At 37.1% G+C, this 24,487-nt stretch overlaps 1 protein-coding gene across 1 annotated transcript; it reads right to left on the reverse strand.

Moving 5' to 3' along the window:
* Positions 1 to 694: 694 nt before the first annotated feature.
* Positions 695 to 24,175, reverse strand: LOC123557770 (uncharacterized). The gene is made up of 4 exons (XM_053544128.1): positions 23,871 to 24,175; positions 19,357 to 19,470; positions 8,086 to 8,335; positions 695 to 2,548 (listed from the first exon to the last, which is right to left on the reverse strand). The coding sequence occupies exons 1-4, from the start codon at positions 24,096 to 24,098 to the stop codon at positions 1,878 to 1,880; spliced, it is 1,263 nt and encodes a 420-aa protein (XP_053400103.1). The 5' UTR covers positions 24,099 to 24,175; the 3' UTR covers positions 695 to 1,877.
* Between the last annotated feature and the right edge of the window lie 312 nt (positions 24,176 to 24,487).

Raw genomic sequence — 24,487 nt, forward strand, 5'->3', positions numbered from 1 at the left:
AATATTGTTCTCTGGTTGCTTAATTATAGCATTGTTACAGGACTCAAGAACAACAAGTCATCACCTCAACGCAAGAAGTGGATAACTGCATTGACTTAAAGAAGGACTTATTCACTTTTTGCGCCAAGGTGACGAAGTGTCATTCCTATTTCCTTACGTAAAATGAGTACTGCAGCAGTAGCTGAAAATTATAGACATGTCCAACCTTTCAAAAGAATTTGCCTAAAAACAAACACAAATGCTGAGAATAAATTGTAGTCCCATTTATTCAAATAGGCAGGCAAAAATTGAGTCATACGAAAAGTTGAAAATATCAAGAGTCATGATTACACTGGATCGCTCACCTGAGTAATATGAGCTACATGTTTCAAATGTCAAACTGATGCTAAAATATTAAGAAAGTAGGTCAGTAGGTCACATTTATGGTCACTGAAACTAGTTTTTGACCCACCTGACCCAGATTTGAATGTGACCTAAATATCATCAAGGTTAACGTTCTGACCAAGGTTCATCAAGATATGGACATAAATGTGGCCTCTAGAGTTTTAACTAGCTTTTCCTTTGATCTGATCTGGTGATCTAGTTTTAGACCCCACATGACCCAGATTCGAAACTGACCTAAAGATCATCAAGACAAACATTCTAACCAAATTTAATAGAGATATTATCATAAATGTGTTTATTTTTATTTTTAGTGTTAACAAGCTTTTCCTTTGATTTGACCTTGTGATCTAGTTTTTGACCCCACCTGACCCAGATTTGAATTTTATTTAAAGATCATCAAGATTAACATTCAGATCAAGTTTCATAGAGATATTGTCATAAATGTGGCCTCTAAGAGTGTTAACAAGTTTTTCCTTGATTTGACCTGGTGACCTAGTTTTTGACCCAAGATGACCCAATATCAAACTCGTCCAAGATTTTATTGAGGGTAACATTTTGACCAAGTTTCATTAAAATTGGGCCAAAATTGTGACCTCTTGAGTGATAACAGTCAAATTGTTGGTGACCACAGACAACGGACATAGGGCGATCACAAAAGCATTTCGTGCTCAGGTGAGCTAAAACCAAGAAAGTAGGTCACATTCCACATGACCCAGATTCGTACCTGACATAAAGATCATCAAGGTTAACATTTTGACCAAGATTCATGAAGATACGGTCATAAATGTGGCCTCAAGAGTGTTAACAAGCTTTTCCTTTGATTTGACCTGGTGACCTAATTTTCAAATCCACCTGACCCAGATTTGAACTTTATCTTACGATCATCAAGATTAATATTCTGATCAAGTTTCACAGAGATATTGTCATAAATGTGGCCTCTAGAGTGTTAACAAGCTTTTCGTTTGATTTGACCTGGTGACCTAGTTTCTGACCCCACCTGACCAAGATCTGAACTTGACCTAAAGCATCAAGATTAACACTCTGACCATGTTGCATTAAGATATGGTCATAAATGTGGCCTCTAGAGACTGTTAACAAGCTTTTCCTTTGATTTGACCTGGTGACCTAGTTTTTGACCCCAGATGACCCAATATCGAATTCGTCCAAGATTTTATCGAGTGTAACATTCTGACCAAGTTTCATTAAGATTGGGCCAATATTGTGACCTCTAGAGTGTTAACAGTCAAATTGTTGACGATGACGGACGACGGACACAGGGTGATCACAAAAGCTCACCTCGAGCACTTCGTGCTCAGGTGAGCTAAAAAATGAAAACTATGTGACATCAATCGAGACAGGACAAACAACATCAATATGTTTCCCCTTAAACTTAGTGGGTGGAGTTATTTGCTTATGGATGACCAACTAAAATGACGTCAAAACTCCGCTTTAAATTGGCTTGAATGACATTACCTACTTTTTTACACAATTTTCTACAGCTTTTGCATGAACCATTCATACGTTTCTAAATCAACTGCATTTATTGAATCATCATAACTATCAAATTTGTTTTTAGATCTGCAAACTATATGTTTTGAATAGTCATTCAACTTTTTATAATTATGTATGTGCGACATCTTTTCATGAAACCCACTTTTTAAATAAAACTGGAGAGAACTTGGTGACTTTGCAAAAAAAAGTCTGTGATTTAGAATTATCCAAAGCACTAAAATTGATCTAAAAATATTTTTGGGATTAAATTCTTTTTTCTTGTAATTTATTAAGTTAGATACAACCAACTTGTCATCAACAGGGTTGTATATAACAAAACGGAAACAGTTCTTATCAATTATTATTGATGGAATACAATCCTCTTTCTCTCTATGGCGATTGTATTCTGTAAAAGCAAACACAACAGCTTGTGCCACAGTTTGGTTGATTCTCTGATTTGTTCCTGAAAATTTCGACTCCACATTTGGGAAATCTCCAGAAATTCCATCTGACACGTCTTCCATCTCCTCCCCTATATATTCTTCCTCGTCGTCATCATCGTCCTCCACCTCTGAACTTTCCAACTCATTTGCCACAGTTATTGCTACAGTGTCGCCGCTGGTTGGACTTCCAGATATTATGTCCAGTTCTCCATACCAAGTGGTGTCTGAACCTGAATACAATTATGCTTCATTATAGGTCTATTTCAACACACAACTCTTAATGGTCACCTACAACTTATACATACATTGTGCTATGCATCTTTAACTTATGAGGTAAAGAAATTTCTTAATCCTTTCATAAAATTAATGTTGAAAGTTTAAGAATGGGCAAAAAAAAGACAGCAAATATTCTGATAATCTCTTTTTTAAACCAAGGGCTGTCTAATGACAGTGTGCTCAACTATTTGAAGCTCCAACCATCTAATACTTACTTACTAGTAAATTTTTTTAGTAAAAAAATAGAAATTAAAAACTGCAAGTGGGAGATATGGAACCCGGCTCAAAATGGTGATTCAATGGTGCCAAAGACTACCAAAGGGTATTCAGTACAATAGTTCCGAAGAAAGTTCCTAATATTCAAAAGGTTCACAAAATTCTAAAGTTAAAAAGGCCATAATTATGTCAAAATGTAAGTTATAGTCATGTAACTTGACCTGTGAGGTCAATTAATCATGCATTCAGTAATTACACAAGGAACAAAAATTATATGGGGACTGTACAAAGAAAAGCTCTACAGTTCTGGGTCAATGTGACCTTGACCTTTGGCCTATTAACCTCAAAATCAATAGGGGTCATCTGCTGCTCAAAGCAACCTCCCTATTTAGTTTAAAGATCCTAGGCCCAAGCATTCTTGAGTTATCATCCGGAAACTGTTTTAACTGTTCTGGATCACTGTGACCTTGACATTTGACCTACTGAACCCAAAATCAATAGGGGTCATCTGCTGATCATGATAAACTTCCCTATCAAGTTTCGTGATCCTAGGCCCATTCTCAAGTAGTTTAACTATTCCAGGCCACTGTGACCTTGACCTTTGACCTAAAAATCAATAGGGGTCATCTGCTGGTCATCATTAACCTCCCTATCAACTTTCATGATCCTAGGCCCAAGTGTTCTTGTGTTACCATCTAGAAATCTTTCAACTGTTCCTGGTAACTGAGACCTTGACCTACTGACCTCAAAATCAATAGGGGTCATCTGCTGGTCATGACCAACCTCCCTATCAGCTTTCATGACATAGGCCCAAGTGTTCTTGAGTTATCATCCAGAAATCGTTTAACTGTACCGGGTCACTGTGACCTTGACCTTTGACCTACAAATCTCAAAATCAATAGGGTTCAGCTGCTGGTTATGACCAACCTCCATATCAACTTTCATGATCCTAGGCCCAAGCGTTCTTGAGTTATCATCCGTAAACGGATTGGTCTACATACCGACAGACCGACCAACATCTGCAAATCAATATACCCCTCCTTCTTCAAGGGGAGGGGTATATTGATTATATAAGCCAGAGTTATGTAATATATCCTGTGACATCAACTTATAATGCAGAAGACATGTGTGCAGTTTGATAGAATAGGCAAAGTAGTTTCAGAGAAACATTTCTAAATGCAAAATTTCTAAATTAAAAAAAGAATTTTGACAAAAGAATTTTCTGAGAAACCTTGCTTACATGCAAACTTTAACCAGAATTTCTAAGTTAACAAAAGCATTGCAATGCGGAGCAATGTACGCCCGAAGGTATGACCTTTGACACCCAAGTGTGACCCTGGCATTGAAGCGAGCCATCTGAAACTATGCTATGCACGTCCAACATGAGCAAAACAATATACGTTCTGTCTTCGAAAAAGTGAATGAAGTATTGCCATGCAATACAAAGTCCCCTACTGGAATGCACCTAATTTTCTCTACTGCAGTATAACATAATGAACTGATATCTGTCAATGATATATAACAATATTGTACTATATATATAATATGTTATAACAAAACACTTGGATTAAAATTTGCATATATAAAAACCTACAGTTGTTTTCATATGGAATTTTTTGGCCGATTATAAAAAAGTTACCATATAAGTTATATATAGTAACAACAAAGGGAAATAAGTCCTAAACAAGAGCTGTCTCCATAGGATGACATATGCCCCCGATGGCACTTTGAATGAGTAGTTATGGCCGATGTTAGAGTTTAGGACCTTTGACCTACTGAGCTGGGTCTTGCGCGCGACATGTCGTCTTACTGTGCCACACATTCATGCGTAGTTATTTTAAAATCCATGCATGAATGACAAAGATATGGACCGGACACGCCCATCAATGCACTATCATGAAAAATGACCTTTAACGTCTAAGTGTGACCTTGACCTTTGAGCTACGGACCTGGGTCTTGCGCACGACGTCGTCTTACTGTGGAACACATTCATGCCAAGTTATTTGAAAATCCATCCATGGTTGACAAAGATATGGACCGGACACGCCCATCAATGCACTATCCTTTAATGTCTAAGTGTGACCTTGACCTTTGATCAATGCACTATCCTTTAATGTCTAAGTGTGACCTTGACCTTTGAGCTACGGACCTGGGTCTTGCGCGCAACACGTCGTCTTACTGTGGTACACATTCATGCCAAGTTATTTGAAAATCCATCCATCGATGACAAAGATATGGACCGGACACGCCCATCAATGCACTATCCTTTAATGTCTAAGTGTGACCTTGACCTTTGAGCTACGGACCTGGGTCTTGCGCGCGACACGTCTTACTGTGGTACACATTCATGCCAAGTTATTTGAAAATCCATCCATCGATGACAAAGATATGGACCAACACGCAACACGTCGTCTTACTGTGGTACACATTCATGCCAAGTTATTTGAAAATCCATCCATCGATGACAAAGATATGGACCGGACACGCCCATCAATGCACTATCCTTTAATGTCTAAGTGTGACCTTGACCTTTGAGCTACGGACCTGGGTCTTGCGCGCGACACGACTTACTGTGGTACACATTCATGCCAAGTTATTTGAAAATCCATCCATCGATGACAAAGATATGGACCAACACGCAACACGTCGTCTTACTGTGGTACACATTCATGCCAAGTTATTTGAAAATCCATCCATCGATGACAAAGATATGGACCGGACACGCCCATCAATGCACTATCCTTTAATGTCTAAGTGTGACCTTGACCTTTGAGCTACGGACCTGGGTCTTGCGCGCGACACGTCTTACTGTGGTACACATTCATGCCAAGTTATTTGAAAATCCATCCATCGATGACAAAGATATGGACCAACACGCAACACGTCGTCTTACTGTGGTACACATTCATGCCAAGTTATTTGAAAATCCATCCATCGATGACAAAGATATGGACCGGACACGCCCATCAATGCACTATCCTTTAATGTCTAAGTGTGACCTTGACCTTTGAGCTACGGACCTGGGTCTTGCGCGCGACACGACTTACTGTGGTACACATTCATGCCAAGTTATTTGAAAATCCATCCATCGATGACAAAGATATGGACCAACACGCAACACGTCGTCTTACTGTGGTACACATTCATGCCAAGTTATTTGAAAATCCATCCATCGATGACAAAGATATGGACCGGACACGCCCATCAATGCACTATCCTTTAATGTCTAAGTGTGACCTTGACCTTTGAGCTACGGACCTGGGTCTTGCGCGCGACACGTCTTACTGTGGTACACATTCATGCCAAGTTATTTGAAAATCCATCCATTGATGACAAAGATATGGACCGGACACACCCATCAATGCACTGTCCTTTAATGTCTAAGTGTGACCTTGATCTTTGAGCTACGGACCTGGGTCTTGCGCGCGACACGTCGTCTTACTGTGGTACACATTCATGCCAAGTTATTTGAAAATCCATCCATCGATGACAAAGATATGGACCGGACACGAAAATTGCGGACAGACTGACAGACCGACAGACTGACAGACGGTTCAAAAACTATATGCCTCCCTTCGGGGGCATAAAAAAAATCTATATAATATAATTTCACAAAAGAAACTCTTTACCAGGTAGAGATATGTCAAAATACACCTAACAAGAGGGCCATGATGGCCCTATATATTGCTCATCAGAGTTGATCTGGCCTACTGACCTAGTTTTTGGCCTCACATCACCCAGATCCAAACTTGACATAGAGATCAACAAGACAAACATTCTGACCAAGTTTCATAAAGATTGGGTCACAAATGTGGCCTCTACAGTGTTCACAAGCTTTTCCTTTAATCTGACCTACTGACCTAGTATTTGACCCCACATGACCCAGTTTCAAACTTGACCTAGAGATCATCAAGACAAACATTCTAATCAAGTTTCATAAAGATTGGGTCACAAATGTGGCCTCTGGAGTGTTCAAAAGCTTTTCCTTTGATCTGGACTACTGACCTAGATTTTGATCCCATATGACCCAGTTTCAAACTTGACCTAGAGATCATCACGACAAACATTCTGACCAAGTTTCATTACGATTAAGTCATAAATGTGGCCTCTAGAGTGTCCACATGCTTTCCCTTTGATCTGGCCTACTGACAGTTTTTGACCCAACATGACCCAGTTTCAAACTTGACCTAGGAATCATCAATATTAACATTCTGACCAAGTTTCATAAAGATTGGACCACAAATGTGGCCTCTAGTGTGTTCACAAGGCAAAATTTAATGTTGACGGAAGACGCACGCCGGACAATAACCGGTCACAATAGCTCACCTTGAGCACTTTGTGCTCTGGGCCTCTGATGAGCTAAAAATTGGATGTAGCATCCTTGTTGTACCACAGAAAAATGATCTTGATTTTTCCCTATGACCAGTAATAAAAAAGTTACAATATAATCTATTTATAGTAACAACAAAGGGACATAATTCTAAAAACAAGGATGCCTCATGGTGGTGAACATTTGTTTTTTTGTTGGGCTTAACGTTGCACCGACACAATTATAGGTCATATGGTGACTTTCCAGCTTTAGATGGTGGAGGAAGACCCCAGGTGCCCGTCCGATCATTATTTCATCACGAGCGGGCACCTGGGTAGAACCACCGACTTTCCGTAAGCCTGCTGGACGGCTTCCTCACATGAAGAATTCAATGCCCCGAGTGAGGCTCGAACCCACATCGATGAGGGGCAAGTGATTTGAAGTCAGCGACCTTAACCACTCGGCCACGGAGGCCCCCGAACATTTGTTACCAGTTATGCGCATGGCATGTCGTCTCATCATGGGAAACATTCGTACCAAGTAATATTAAAATCCCTTCATGGATGGTAAGAGTTATGGACTGGACAGGAAAAAAGCCCTGCTGACCTTTGACCTCCAATTGTGACCTTGACCTTTGAGCCAGGGGTCCGGGATTTGTGCATGACACATCGTCTCATTATGGGGAATATTTGTGCCAAGGGATATTAAAATCCTTTCATGAATGACATAGTTAAGGACCGGAAACGAAACAGACCTTGTTCATGCCATGTTAACATATGACTGCCAAGTGTGACCTTGGTCTGAAAGTTGTGCAGGACACAGTCTTATTATGCGGTACATTTGTGCCAAGTAATATTAAAATCCCTTTATTGATGGCAGAGTTATGGACCGGACAGGAAAAAAGCCCTGTTCACCTTTGACCTCCAATTGTGACCTTGACCTCTAATAATAATAATCGTAACCTACCAATCCACATCTTGTCATTTCCTTGAAGATACTGGCCACATCCACATGGGCATGAAAGCTTACTCTTGTTTTCACATGTACATGCTATCCCTGCAAGTTTTGAAATAATGTGGATTCCTAGACCAATCTCTAACTCAGCTTTATCTCTTGACTTCTCTAAGACTTTTTCCAGCTGAAGCAAATTATCTTTTGCAAAGAAGTTGTTGAGCTGTTTAATTGTTTCTTTTGCTTCATCTCCATGTAAATCGAGCTACAAAACATCAAAACTTAACTTGACAAAATAGCAGTAATTTGTTTACATTGTTAATATTTTGATATGACAAACCCACTGTAAATTTCAATGTAAATATCATAAGCCAGTTTATTAATAATGGAATGTCTTATTAAAACTGAGAGCACTCTCACAAGGGTCTGCAAAAGAAGGAATCCAAAGCTAAACAAGAGCTGTCCGTAAGACAGCCAAGCTCGACTATTCGAAATATTGTCCCAGAAGCAGGAAAATATTACCCAAAAAGGTTAAATATCAAAAGAGTTTTAAGTTCAAAAGGGGGAATAATTTGACCAAAATGCATATCAGTTATGGGACTTGCTGCTATCAACTAGTTTTATAACCCCGAAGGCACATGTGAAGTTTCAGTTCAATATCTGTATTAGTTTTGGAGATAGAAACTTGCATGTAAAACTTCAACCAGAATTTTCTAAGTCTAAAAGGGGGCATAATTTGCTCAAAATACATGTCAGAGTTATGGGTCTTGACCCAGTGAGGTTGGTAATTGATCTAGAAAAAGAAAAAATAAGTTTCAAATCTATATGCCTTTTAGTAATAGCTGTATGTACTTGCACGCAAAACTTTAACCAGAATTTGCAAAGTCCAAAAGGGGACATAATTTGGCCAAAATAAAGGTCAGAGTTATGGGACTTGCTGCTATCAACTAGTTTTATAACCCCGAAGGCACATGTGAAGTTTCAAATCAATATCTGCATTAGTTTGGAGATAATAACTTGCATGTAAAACTTTAACCAAAATTTTCTAAGTCTAAAAGGGGGCATAATTTGCTCAAAAAACATGTCAGAGTTATGGGACTTGACCCAGTGAGGTTGGTAATTGATCTAGAAAAAGAAAAAATAAGTTTCAAATCTATATGCCTTTTAGAAATAGCTGTATGTACTTGCACGCAAAACTTTAACCAGAATTTTCTAAGTCCAAAAGGGGGCATAATTTGGCCAAAATGAAAGTCAGAGTTACGGGACTTGCTGCTATCAACTAGTTTTATAACCCCGAAGGCACATGTGAAGTTTCAAATCAATATCTGCATTAGTTTTGGAGATAGTAACTTGCATGTAAACCTTTAACCAAAATTTTCTAAGTCCAAAAGGGGGCATAATTTGCTCAAAATACATGTCAGAGTTATGGGACTTGACCCAGAGAGGTTGGTAATTGACCTAGAAAAAGAAAAAATAAGTTTCAAAGCTATATGCCTTTAATTGATGGCTGTATGTACTTGCATGCAAAAACTTAACCAAGGTGTGACGCCGACGCCGACGCCGACGCCAGGGTGAGTAGAATAGCTAGACTATTCTTCGAATAGTCGAGCTAAAAACTGGAGTCCAACAGGAAAACAGGATTTCAATGTTCTTATCAATTAACAAAGCCTTAAAACATCACTGTATTTACCTCCTACATGTATTACAGAAAATTGTTTACTTTTAGAATAGTAAAATATCTGCATGAATTTATTTCAAAATCAGGCAGGCAGTATCTGACGCAATGACATTTAAAGTTTCCACTACAATGTATATACCTATAGGGAACATTCACCAAGCCCCATAGTAGCAGTGACAACACCCTCTGGCGGCCATGTTTTTTGACAAATTGGAATAATTTGATCAAAGGCCTGAAGGGCCTGAGAGTCGGCTAATGATTGATGTACTGGTAGTATAGTCTACCAGTTTCAGTTTGGTTTTAGTTTTTTTCCCCAACTGAACAGAGATTTTGTTACAATAGATGAAATGGACATTCAATCGATGCCTAGTAAAACTTTGATTGACATTATACAAGTATTTAAACACAATATATTTCTCTAAAATTGAAGAGTGGTTCGCAAAAATAACAAGAGGGCCATGAAGGCCCTGTATCGCTCACCTGACCTATTGACCTAAAGATCATCAAGATCAACATTCTGACCAAGTTTCATTAAGATATGGTCATAAATGTAGCCTCTAAAGTGTTAACTAGCTTTTCCTTTGATTTGACCCGGTGACCTAGTTTTTGCCCCCACATGACCCAGATTCGAACTTGACCTAAAGATAATCAAGATTAACATTCTGATTAAGTTTCATGAAGATACAGTCATAAATCTGGCCTCTAGAGTCTTAACAAGCTTTTCCTTTGATTTGACCTAGTGACCTAGTTTTTTAACACACCTGACCCAGATTTAAACTTGACCTATAGATCATCAAGATTAACATTCTGACCAAGTTTCATTAAGATATGGTCATAAATGTGGCCTCTAAAGTGTTAACTAACTATTCCTTTTATTTAACCCCCGTGACCTAGTTTTTGACCCGACATGACCCAGATTCGAACTTGACCTAAAGACCATCAAGTTTAACATTCTGACTAAGTTTCATGAAGATATAGTCAAAAATGTGGCCTCTAGAGTGTTAACAAGCTTTTCCTTTGATATGACCTAGTGACCTAGTTTTTGACTCCATCTGACCCAGATTTAAACTTGACCTAAAGATTATCAAGATTAACATTCTGACCAAGTTTCATTAAGATATGGTCATAAACGTGGCCTCTACAGTGTTAATTAGCTTTTCCTTTGATTTGACCCGGTGACCTAGTTTTTGACCCGACATGACCCAGATTCAAAATTGCCCTAAAGATCATCAAGTTTAATATTCTGACTAAGTTTCATGAAGATATAGTCATAAATGTGGCCTCTAGAGTGTTAACAAGCTTTTCCTTTGATATGACCTAGTGACCTAGTTTTTGACCCCACCTAACCCAGATTTGAACTTGAGCTATAGATCATCAAGATTTGACCAAGTTTCATTAAGGTATGGTCATAAATGTGGCCTCTAGTGTAAACTAGCTTTTCATTTGATTTGGCTTGGTGACCTAGTTTTTTATCCTACATGACCCAGATTCAAACTGGACCTTAAGATCATCAATATTAACAATCTGACCAAGTTTCATGAAGATACAGTCATAAATGCGGCTTCAACAGTGTTAACAAGCTTTTCCTTTGATTTGACCTGGTGACCTAGTTTATGATCCCAGATAACCAAATATCGAACTCGTCCAAGATTTTATTAAGGGTAACATTCTGACCAAGTTTCATTAAGATTGGGCCAAAAATGTGACCTCTAGAGTGTTAACAAGCTTTTCTTTGATTTGACCTGGTGACCTAGTTTTTGACCCCAGATGACCCAATATCGAACTCGTCCAAGATTTTATTGAGGGTAACATCCTGACCAAGTTTCATTAAGATTGGGCCAAAATTGTGACCTCTAGAGTGTTAACAAGCTTTTCCTTTGATTTGACCTGATGACCTAGTTTTTGACCCCAGATGACATAATATCGAACTCGTCCAAGATTTTATTGAGGGTAACATTCTGACCAAGTTTCATTAAGATTGGGCCAAAAATGTGACCTCTAGAGTGTTAACAAGCTTTTCCTTTGATTTGACCTGATGACCTAGTTTTTGACCCCAGATGACCCAATATCGAACTCGTCCAAGATTTTATTGAGGGTAACATTCTGACCAAGTTTCATTAAGATTGGGTCAAAAATGTGACCTCTAGAGTGTTAACAGTCAAATTGTTGACGACGGACGGACGGACGGACGGACGGACGGACGACGGACGACGACGGACGCCGGACACAGGGTGATCACTAAAGCTCACCTTTGAGCACTTCGTGCTCAGGTGAGCTAAAAATGTTGAAAGTACAACAGAGCTCCAGATAAGCTTTTGGTGCAATTGGGTATTTACCCATCACTTTTTGTCTGAATTGGGTATTGGAAATTTGAATTGGGTAAAAATAATATCATTACCCAGCCTGTTCAGAAGTAATTGGGTATTTGCTAAAACCAATTGGGTATTTTACCAATCTCGCACTAACAATTGAGTATTTTTTTGCTTACAGTATACATGGTATATATCATTAAACAGGACTGACTAAGTATTTTAATGGCGCCCTTCAATGTTTAATACAAAAATGTATTTAAAATTGTAATGAATGATTCATACTGTTGTTTTCTTTTTCACTTTTAATGCAGTCTGAGATCAGTTCATCCACAATATCCCGAACGATGTGGTCACAGCAATATGCATTCTCCCAAAAGATGTCATCCAGTATTGGTGACACTACATCGTCACAAACAGATAACTGTCATTGTTGAACAGCAAAATATCCCACTAATTTGGGATTGTGCTGCAACAATGTTTTTTCCTGCAACCTCTTTACATTTTATCGGCGTAAAATTGTTTACAAAGCGTCCAAATAACACCGATCAGCCGACTGAATGGTCCTGTTATTTTTCCGATAAATTGCAACCTGTTCTGCAGTAACGTATAACCAGTCAGTCAAATCTAGCGTTAAAGTCTCGTACCCGTTCTAGTTATAAGGAAAATGCGATACGCAAGCTATTTTTTACGAATTGGGTATTAGGAATTTTAATTGCGTTTCAGTACGCACACTGTATGAATTCAATTGGGTTTTCTGCAATTTTAATTGCGTAAATACGCAAATACGCAGCTTATCTGGAGCTCTGTACAAACTACAATTTGACAGGTGACACTAAGATACTGCCCATGACTATGAATATTTTTCCAGTAAACATTTGCCTCCGGCATTACCAAAACAGGCAATTATCGGCTGGTATATATTCGCACATGATAAAATTTGAATAATTATGAAAATTTATATATTAAAATTTTATAGCGCGGATTGCCACATACAATTTGTAACGGATGGACGAAAGCACTGTTCAGATATTTTACAGATAAGGGGCCTGGCAATAACCGTGTCACACGCTAGGTATTGTTCAATCATATATTATAAGAGATGTGAATTTAAAGTATAATTACTTTTGCCTTTAAAGATATGTAAATGTTTCTGAGTGTCAATATATAGTGTCATGAATGTTTACACTGACGGGAAAACTGCGCATTCGAAACTAAGAGAAGTTACTCGGACTAGCTACCAATTTCGGAAAAGATAACCAATATTAATAAATGCAGCTTTTTTTTTTAGTTAAAACCATCATTTATTCTATTTCAGACCTGTTAACCCCTTCAAAACCATGTCAGTAGTCCCCAAGTCTATGTACTTTCAATTATCTGTTTTGATTCATGTAGACAGACAGGCCCAGACTGGGCTGAAAAAATGTTTGAGCCATTTTTACGTGGTCCGTAGCAGGGTGGGTGTGCGGAGGGGTGTTCCTTCCCGCTTTGAACTGCAGTCAGATTTTGAAATGGGCATTGTGGCAGGTGGTAAAAGGGTAAAATGTATCAAACTGTAAAGTGGCAATATGGGGGGAGGGTGTGGGAGGATACCCCCCTCCTGCAAGTAGGGTTTGGGGTATAACCACAAGGAAATTTTGAAAATGTAGACCCTTGATACAGCCTTTGGTGCGATTTCTAACTGAAAATTTTATGTTTCAATTTCTAAATATTACCTAGATTCTTTTTAGTATTACAATATTCAAAGTATGGATGACTGTCACTTCATATTTTTACTTTCAGGTCATGCCTCAGCACTAGAATATAAGTCTGATATTGATTCTATGTATGTATTAAAAAAATAAATTCTAGAATCATTTCTGTTACAATAATATCTATCATGTCTGTTACTTTAATGTTTAAATTTCATAACACAGCTCGATATTTACCCAAAATATTATATCCAGATATGATTACACTTTCTTTTATACCGCCAAAATCTCCAGTTTCAACAATATGTTTTACAAATTGTGATGATATGAAGACAGTTTAGCAGCAATTGGCAGTATCTGACATTGAAGGTTACGGTGAAATTATTTAAATCATTTCATAAAAAAATTGTTTCGTTTCGTCAAAGCACTCTAACATAGACGATCTACTTTCGATTTCAAAAACTACAAGAAAATACAATTTAATGTTTTGCCGATTTGTTTATTTCTGGAAAAATAAGAAATAAAATCATTTTTAAAATCAGTAGTAATTAAACAAATCAGTAAGAGCTCTTTCCGGGATAATTTATCCGCTTACTGACTGCAAAAATCAACCCATGTGTCATCATGAAAAGCAGAATGGGTGACGGTTTCATTTTTTTGCGAACCTGAATCGTAAGCAAATTATCCAAACCAGTCAAAATTCCAGAAAGGTTACGATCTAGATTCTTTCTAGTATTACAATATCCAAAGTATGACTGTCACCTCATCTTTTTACTTTCAGATCATGCCTCAGGACTAGAATACAAGTCTGACATAGATTATATGTAGGTGTAATAAAAATAAATTCTAGAATCATTTCTGTTACAATAATATCTATCATGTATGTTACTTGAATGTTAAAATTTCATAACACAGCTTGATATTTACCCAAAATATTATATCCGGATACGATTACACTTTTCTCCAGTTTCAACAATATATTTTACAAATTGTGATGATACGAAGACATTTAGCAGCAATTGGCAGTATCTGACATTGAAGTTTACGGTTAAATTACCTCCTATTTAAATCTTTTCATAAAAAAGTTGTTTCGTTTCGTCAAAGCAGCCAAACATAGACGATCTACTTTCGATTTCAAAAACTACAAGAAAATACAATTGAATGTTTCGCCGATTTGTTTATTTCTCGAAAAATAAGAATTAATATCATTTTTAATATCAGTAGTAACTAAACAAACCAGTAAGAGCTTCTTCTTCCGATAATTTATCCGTTTACTGACTGCAAAATTCAACCCACGCAAAGTCGTAGAAGCATTGTAATAAACAGGTCACGTGTGTTCACCGAGAAGTGTCCAGAATGTAGTTAGGATTCATCCGCGAAGTCTCGCGGAAGAATTAAAATACTGCACATATCTTATTCGGGTCATTTAAAATGAAGCTGTCATAATTTAATTTCATCGATGTGGTAAACTCTTTGATAAGAGACATTCCAATGCTTTCAGAGGTACCCACTCAATAAAATACTAGCAGTATGTTCTGGAACTATATTTTGTCTTTCGCTGGATGTTACGCAAGCTTTGTAAGTTTGCGCAATTCATAAAATGCACAGCACAATAAATTTGTTATTTGCGCAATGATTTTAAAGATTATTTTTTGAAACGGACAGGGTAACAAATGGATAATTTGGCTAATAAGTTAATATGCAGTTTTTATTTGAATTTGTGAACATCATATTTGCTATTTTTTGACAAAAGGGCATAAAATTCGTCACCATAATCATATGCGCAAATGTATTACCAAATCCCGTAGAATCGTTATGCGTGTTTATGCTTAATGAGTTACCGCGGAAGAAAATACGTGGCTTTATTCGAGTATTGCACAATTACAAGTCATAAATATCACAGATTACATCGTATATTGGTCATAGCAAATAGGATTGACATAAATGAACTTCATTCGATCAATGAACTCTTTGAAATTAGAGACAATCCAATGGAACTACATCACTTCGCTGTGTTGTGAGGCCATTTAAGAATGAGAAATTGTGTGATAGGAAGGACTCGTCAAACGCTTGACAGCGTTTAGCCGACTCAAAAAATTTTGGAGAGGGTCACCATGGATCATTTGTGTGAAATTATATCAAAATCGGGTGGGAAGTTTTTGACAAAAAGATTTTTTAAATGTTTGAATGAAATTCTTTGAAGGGGGACCACAAGGAACATTCCTGTGGGACCAAGGCCTAAAAAAAATTCTTTGTTTTTGCGGTAACATGCTAAAAAAAAATAGGGTAGGTAGGTCGGAAAAAAAATTTTTTTGCAGGGGGGTGGGGGGATTGTTTTTATTAAGTGAGACTTTTCGGAAATTAATTTTATGTCAAAAAATATATACAAACTAGAGCTATCACTAAAGGTGATGAATGTACCCCCCGCATGCACTGACACAGTACATTGCAATCTGATGCACACAAGATTGCATAATTATGTGGACTGTATGTATATAGACTGTATGTATACAGTATAGTAACAAAAAACAAAGTCCCATAACTATGCAGAATATTTATCTAAAAGAATGTAACATGCAGCATGCACAACTAGGGTTGGTACTGATCACTTGTGTGAAGTTTCATTAAATTGTGTGTAAGGGTTTGGTAGATTAGGCACGCACAAGACTGCATATGCAGACTGTATGTACATAGTATGTTAACAAGAAACAAAGTCCCATAACTCTGCAATTTTTGTCACTGAAAGAACCTAACATGCCCCATGCACAACTACTGTTGGTACTGACCACTTGTGTGAAGTTTCATTAAATTGTGTCAAGGGGATGAGGAGAGATGGTGCGCACAAGATTGTGTCTATGTAAATAGTATAGTAACAAAAAAACAAAGTCCCATAACTCTGCAAATTTTTTTTCTAAAAGAACCTAACATGCCCCATGCACAACTATTGTTGGTACTGATCACTTGTGTGAAGTTTCATTAAATTCTGTCAAGGGGATAAGGAGAGATGGTGCGCACAAGATTGCGTCTAAGGACAGATGGCCAGATGGACAGACAGACAGACGGTCAGACAGACAACCTGAAACCAGTATACCGCCCCTTACAACTTTGTTGTCGGGGGGTACAATAAGGGGGTTATGAGCATCAGTAAGTTGGTTTCTAACATCACTGACCACGTTTAAAAGCATAAAAAGTGAATTTTTGCAACTTTTTGTTAGAAAGTTGATAACAATATTCTCCAAGGCCATAAAAACATTTAGGGTCAGGCCAAAAATTTTGGGTAGGTTGGGATACCGGAAACAAACAATTTTTTTTTTACACCAAATTTAAATTTGCCCAATGATTTAGTAGGAGGTCTTTTGAAGAAAGGTGTGGATGGTCAATAGGTCACCTTGAGCAAAATGTGACCTGTTGAGCTAAATATGCTGCCTCTATTGTGGTAAACAGCCAATTGTTGATGGACCATGGACAGACAGACACGGGATGAAAGTTGATCACAACAGCTCATCATGAAACTTTGGTTCAGGTGAACTTACAATTCAGCCCCTGCTGGATTCAATCCTAACAATGATGAGTGTTCAGTGATTTGAAGTCCGCAACCTTAACCACTCAGCTACACTAATAAATCAGTCTGTGGCTAGGTAGCCGGTTCCGGCTACCTAGACCAAGAGTCTATGTAGCCAGTTCTGGCTACCCAGCCTAACAGTCTAGGTAGGCGGCTCTATATATACATATCGTATATATGAAAATGTAAGTAACTATTTACTTGTCAGAAAATAGCTCTAAGCTAGTGTTATATGTTTGTACTTATCCGACGTTAAATAAATCTTCTTGTATCTTGTAAGTCAAGGTAGCCGGCTTTAACAAACAGTATTATAAAGGATCATTATGTTAGTTAAATAAATTACATTTCTTGTACTTCATTATTTACTATTTGTGATTTACCTGTTTATTTCGCCGTATTTACGCACTCATATCATATCGGCCGACATTTTTTCATGTTAAAAAGAACTTGATGCATATTTGAGATACCGTGATTCATTCTTAAAACAAAACAAAACAAACAGTAAAAAAACAAAAGGGCAAAACAAAGAACATCAAAAAACATTAAATGATACGGCTCTACTGAACATACCGCCAATTTGTTTATTAGTCAATAATTTTGATTGGTTCTAATTGTTTGTTTGAACATATGAGCTAAATGTGAAAGATGATTAAAACTGAAGTACTCGTAACATGACAGACCTAAATCTAATGGATCGCAGACAGTTGACATCATCTATCAAATATGTTTTTCAATATATAACAACAACAAGAGCTGTCACAGGAGACAGCGCGCTCGACTATTTCGATGCTGGCTGGTGAAACTGGGCACATCTGAGGAAGCTGGAGCTGTCACTGGAGTGTTTAATGACTCCAATGTGGATGAAGATATTGCACAATAGCTCGAGTCTGTGTCAAAAATATTAAGTTATAAGAGAGATAAAGTGTATCAAAACACTAAATAAGTATAATTCTAAGCAAAAAGGGGAAATAATTCATAAAATATTGGTGCAAGAGTTATACACCTTGTGTCATATGATGTGGGTGATGATGTGGAACAAATACTTTCAGTTTGAATCAAATCCATTTAGTAATAATTAAGGTAGAATGAAAATGCATCAATATTAACCTGAAATTCTAAGTAAAAGGGGCATAATTCATGAAAGATTGGTGCCAGAGTTATGCATCTTGTGTCATATGATGTGGGTGATAAGGTGAAACAACTATTTTAAGTTTGAATAAAATCCATTTAGTAATAACTGAGATAGAGTGAAAGTGCACCAAAACTTTAACCTGAAATTCTAAGTAAAAAGGGGAGATAATCCATCAATTATTGGTGCAAGAGTTATGGCTCTTGTGTAATATGATGTGAGTGATGATGTTGAACAACTATATCAAGTCGGAATCAAATCCATTTAGTAATAAGTGAGACAGAATGAAAGTGCATCAGAACTTTAACCTGAAATTCTAAGTAAAAGTGGGGGATAATTCATTAAATATTGGTACCAGAGTTATGGACCTTGTGTCATATGATGAGGGTGATGATGAGGAATAACTATTTTAAGTTTGAAACAAATCCATCAAGTAATTACAGAGATGAGAAAAAAAGAAAGTGTAAAAAAATTCAACCAAGGTGGGGACATGGGAGGATGCCGATGCCGGGAGTAGGAAAGCTCTCCATATACTTCGTATAGTCCAGCTAAAAATTCTTTAAAAACTTTATCTTAAAAATTTATAAACATGCCATTTAAACACGCATGGGTAACGACTCTCTGGTCATTTGTTGATAACATAACAAAATCTTGTCTGATATGATAAGCATGTTAAGAGTGCGTAAATGTGGCGAAATAAACATGTAAATCACAAATAGTAAATAAATCACAAGAAATGTAATTTATTTAACCAATTTAATGATCCTTTATGATACTATTTATTAAAGCCGGCTACCTTGACTTACATGTTCATATACGGTATGTATATATAGAGCTGGCAACGTAGACCTGTGGTCTAGGTAGTCGGAACCGGCTACCTAGCCACTGCCAATAAATTAAGGCAAGTCATTACGTACCTCCTGTTCAGGTTCATTATCCTTAACAAACTTTCTCTCCTGATTTCCTTTCCTTTGCTTTGCAATGTGGCCATCACCTGATGACACTGATTTTCTTTTTGCTCCTTCGCTTTTCTATAAGAAAAACACATTCAAGAACTTTCAATCACCATAATACGAGTAAGAAAGCCTTGCATGATAAATGAAACTTCATTATCACAACATTTTGTCAAAGTTTCACAGAAATCTAATAATAATCTGTTACTTTTTAAATATACTGACCACAAGCGATCATCCTATCAAGTTTGACCAATGTAGACACAATCTTTCTTGTAGCCATGATCTTTGATCTACTGATCCCCAATACAAAACAGTGACAACAGACAATCATCCTACAAAGTCTGACCACTGTAGGCCATAGCATTCCCTAGTTATTGAGCGGAAACCATTTTTCAGTGTCAAGATAACTGTGACCATTGACATACTGACCCAACAAGGCAATGGGTAACACCAATGGATGCTCTGCAAAGCAAATATCCAAAAAGGAGGCAATTCTAAAACAGGGTTAAATACAATTATATTTAGCTATGGTTCTTAGTTACTGCACTACCTCTCAAAGACCTTAATAAATGTGTTAAGTATAAAGTCAATCATTTTCAAGTTATTCTCAGGACAAACTTTTATACATAAGGGAGATAACAAGAGGGTCATGATGACCCTGGATTGCTCACCTTAATAGACTTTTCCTTGGATTTGACCAGGTGACCTAGTTTTGGACCCCACATGACCCAGATTCAGAGCATGGCATAGAGATCATCAAGATAAACATTCATACCAAGTTTCATGAAGAAAGTATCATAAATGTGGCCTCTACAGGCTAACAAGCTTTTCATGTGATTTGAGCATGTGACCTACTTTTTGACCCCACATGACCCAGATTCAAACTTGACCTAGGGATCATCAAAATAAACATTCTAACAAAGTTTCATGAAGATAGGGTCATAAATGTGGCCTCTACAGTATTAACAAGCTTTTCCTTTGATTTGAGCGAGTGACCTAGTTTTTGAATCCACATCACCCAGGCTAATTTTCACTTTTTTTTGAGTAGTGAATAGTAATAGTACAGGGCTTTTTTTCCCTATAAATCTACCTCCGGTAAAAGGAGGTAATCCCAATGCCAAAAAGTATGTTTTTTTCCCAAAGTTGAATTTAAAATTCCCAAATGATTATACCTTTTAAGGGTTTTGCTGTTTTAAGATAGTTTTGCTAATTTGTATGTATATTTAGGTAAATTATAATACTGTTGAACAATTACTGAAATGCAATTCATTAACATTTCACACAAAAACACATTTATGTAGATTTTGGCAATTTGCAAATTGTCCCAATTAAGATAATTTCCGAGGACATTTTCCCAATTCCACCGGTGTCGGTGGCATTCCCAAATTGATGAAAAAAAGGCCTGTAGTATCTTTGTAATATATACTTTTTTTAGCAAAACCTTATTTTATTGAGCTCGCTTTAAGGCTTTGCCTTATTTCATATTATTTGTGACAGGCAATCTTACCATTAAGCTTCTAAAGAAGGACCGAAATAATGGAAGATAAATCACAGTACCAGTGTGCCCAATCACGCGATCGCGCTACGTCACTTTGTTGTTTGAAAGTGAAAGTGGAAAGGTAAACAAAAATTATAAATCAGGGCGTAAGTTTTTTTATTTAATATATTGTGTAAATATCATGCACATGATTCGAAACCTATTTAAAAGTGCTACCCGGGAACTACAATATCCCCACCAAAACCTTCTCATTTATAAACAAGGAGCTGCGTTCAATAAAGGCTTGATGTCCCCAGTGGCATCCTTGTCGATAGATTTTGCACCTAAGTCTAAAATGAGGTCAAGGTCAAGGTCAAACTGAGGCCAGGTGATGTTTGAAGATGAGGAATGGTCACAGTTTACATACGTATTAGTATCAATTAATTCTTGTAAGGGGTATTGATGCTAGATGAAACGGTCCCATTTGGTTAACCAAGAGATGGCCCATATAAAGCAACCTAAGTCCAAAATGAGGTCAAGGCCAAACTGAGGTCAGGTGATGTTTGAAGATGAGGAATGGTCACAGTTTACATATGTATTAGTATCAATTAATTCTTGTAAGGGGTATTGATGCTAGACGAAACGGTCCCATTTGGTTAACCAAGAGATGGCCCATATAAAGCAACCTAAGTCCAAAATGAGGTCAAGGTCAAACTGAGGTCAGGTGATGTCTGAAGATGAGGAACGGTCACAGGTAACATCTGCATTAGTATCAAGTCATTCTAGTAAGAGGTATTGATGCTAGACGAAATGGTCCCATTTGGTTAACCGCGTATGGACGGACGGACGAACAGACAGGACAATCACTATATGCCTCCTGGAGTCCAGTATCAGTAGATGCTGGAGGCATAAAAATTCTAAGTTAAAAAGGGGCATTATTCTGTCAAAATTCAAATCAGAGTTATGGGGATTGTTTCTCCTGGTGTAGACTTTGATAGTAAGTAAGTATTTTAAGTTTCAAGTCAATAGCTTTGCTAGTAACACACATAGTTGACTTTAAATATCAAAATCTTTAACCAAAAATTCTAAGTTAAAAAGGGGCATAATTCTGTCAAAATTCAAATCAGAGTTATGGGTATTGTTTCTCCTGGTGTAGACTTTGGCAGTAAATAAGTATTTTAAGTTTCAAGTCAATAGCTTTGATAGTAACAGCGATATTTGACTTATCAAAAACTTTAACCAACGGCGATGGCGACGCTGACACTGGGGTGAGTGCAACAGCTCTACTTTTTCTTCGAAAAGTCGAGCTAAAAATGTGCAGCCTCGACCGGGAATCGAACCTTGGAGCTTTAGCTTACTGTGCCAACCGAGGCCACCTGATACAAGAACCACTACACACCTTCCCTGTTATTGCGAGACATTGGCACTCCTGGCCATTGATGGCCGCAGACTTTTAACTCAGATGAATTCAGATGCACACCCCAGCCAAACTGCTTCCCCCCACATGGGCTCCAAGGGTCAGCATCCCGGACGAGCCCCCAAATGTAAGTCTCGGGAAAAATGTGCAGCCTCGACCGGGAATCAAACTTCAGATCTTCACGTTACCGTGCCAAAGCTCTACCAATTGAGCTACCCAGGCCCCCCGATATGTAGTCCAAATAATTGTACTCGAGAGTTGAATATTGTTATATTGTTTTGACTTGTCGATATCCGCCTCCGAGTACAAACCAGAAAAGGTAAAGAATGTGGTAGCACTGTCCTCTTCTTTGCGTAAGTAACACCTAATGGAATCCGTTGGGCGGGAATTATGTTATAATAATGCAACGGATAAAAAAAAGAAATACATACACAGAAAGCCTGTAATTTTTCCTTTTCAATGATGTATATATTACCGAGATTTCTTGAGAAAAATTCAAACAATGGCAGTTAAAAAATTGCCAAGGTTTAACATGAGTGTACTACATATTGGAAAATGGCCGTTCACCGGTAAACACATTACTACACGAAGCGTTTTCAATGGTCACGCCTCCAACCGCCATTACATGAAGACGATTGAAACGTTAGAGGTTTAAATTGTTTACAACAGAAATTCTTGATAAATATGTCCTGTTCTTATGTTTTTTATTTACTATTTATGATTTAAAACAACAGGTAAGCAGTTAGGGCTAAAGAAAAATCGTGACTACTGATAGATCTAAATCGTAATTTCAATTGCCCAGTTTCCACCACAGTTTTGATTGTTTCTGGTTGAGACCTCTAGGTAGACAACGTAAAATATCAAAATATAAAATCGGTCTGCCCGAGGTCTCATTATTTAGACTACCCGATATGAGAACCGCTACTGTAGCAAGAACTAGTTTGTATTGTGTTCAAATGATTAATGAACCAGCCTAGTTCATAAACAGCTATCTCTAGAACTGATAAAGAAAGTGGTGCTTACATGTAGTAGAGATAGGCCTTAAAATTTTCAGTGATAGAATTACATTAAATAAAGTCTAGAAATTAATTTCCAAGTCCTTGAAATAACCAAAAATGATTTCACAAATGTGAAGTTTATGATAGTTTTGTTAATATCAATAACAGAAGTTTTATTCTTTAATTTAAAGTTGTGATCCACAAAGAATGACAACTCTTGCCTTGGGCTAGTACTTATAAGTAGAGATCTATTAGTTTACTTCCCTTGCAATTACACAATTGAGTGGAAAATGAAAGACACAATATCATACTTTTTTGCACAACAAAATCATTAAAGATTTATTCATTTGTGTTTGATTTACCCGTCAAGACATGGTTCCTATGATTCTGTCAACTTACATATGGTAAAAAATTAACTTTTAACAAGCCAATAATAAAACGAAGTACCAGTAGGTAAATAATAGTGCAGATAATACAGTTTTGCTTGTATCAAAATGTCACAACAGATCCACTTTTGTAATACAGAACACCTGGTAGGATTAGTAAAGGTGCAATTATATTGATCTCTATTTCCTATGCCTACATGTAGTTGTTCATCTTTACTAAAATCGTCAGATATTCTTTTGATGAAGTCCTTTAACTTTCCACATGGGCGTTCCAGTTCCACAGACTTAGCATCACTAACTTTATTAACTTTACCAAGGTCACTGAAAGCGGCAGGAAATGTAACAAGCTGTTCAAAGTTAAAAACATTAACATCAAGTGTCAACCCATCTATGAAAAGACGTATGTCTTCTGCATCAATCATCATAAATACTCAAAACAGAATAAAAATTGTGTACAGTTAGTTGATTTCTTTTTCCGCTTTTATTGTTACGCTGACGACTTTTGTACGGGACGGTATACTTTGCAGACAAGTACTGCAGACACTATACACAAAGAAGGATTTTGCAGACAACATAGGTAAAGAAGGATATTGGATTTTGCAGACACTATATGTAAAGAACAAAAGGTGTAGATGTATAAAGGGATGGTTGAGTGAACTGATAATGTTTTTATTATGTCACTGATTTTGTACTATATTTTAAGACTAAGATTTAAATGAGAATTATGGTTCATAAAATATTCAAAATATCATTTACAATTATTAATAATAATAAAAGATGGTAATAATGATAGAAATCTAATATCAGTAATAAT

Source organism: Mercenaria mercenaria, chromosome 5, assembly GCF_021730395.1.
Source record: "Mercenaria mercenaria strain notata chromosome 5, MADL_Memer_1, whole genome shotgun sequence".
Classification (NCBI taxonomy): domain Eukaryota; kingdom Metazoa; phylum Mollusca; class Bivalvia; order Venerida; family Veneridae; genus Mercenaria; species Mercenaria mercenaria.

What these genes read in the sequence shown, in the direction of transcription:
- LOC123557770 (XM_053544128.1), bottom strand. Translation starts at nt 24,098, where the DNA reads ATGATGATTGATGCAGAAGACATACGTCTTTTCATAGATGGGTTGACA. An exon ending in GTAAAGATGAACAACTACAT is followed by an intron (nt 19,471 to 23,870) that starts GTAGGCATAGGA and finishes TTTTTCTTATAG; the next exon opens with AAAAGCGAAGGAGCAAAAAG. An exon ending in AAATGACAAGATGTGGATTG is followed by an intron (nt 2,549 to 8,085) that starts GTAGGTTACGAT and finishes AATTGTATTCAG; the next exon opens with GTTCAGACACCACTTGGTAT.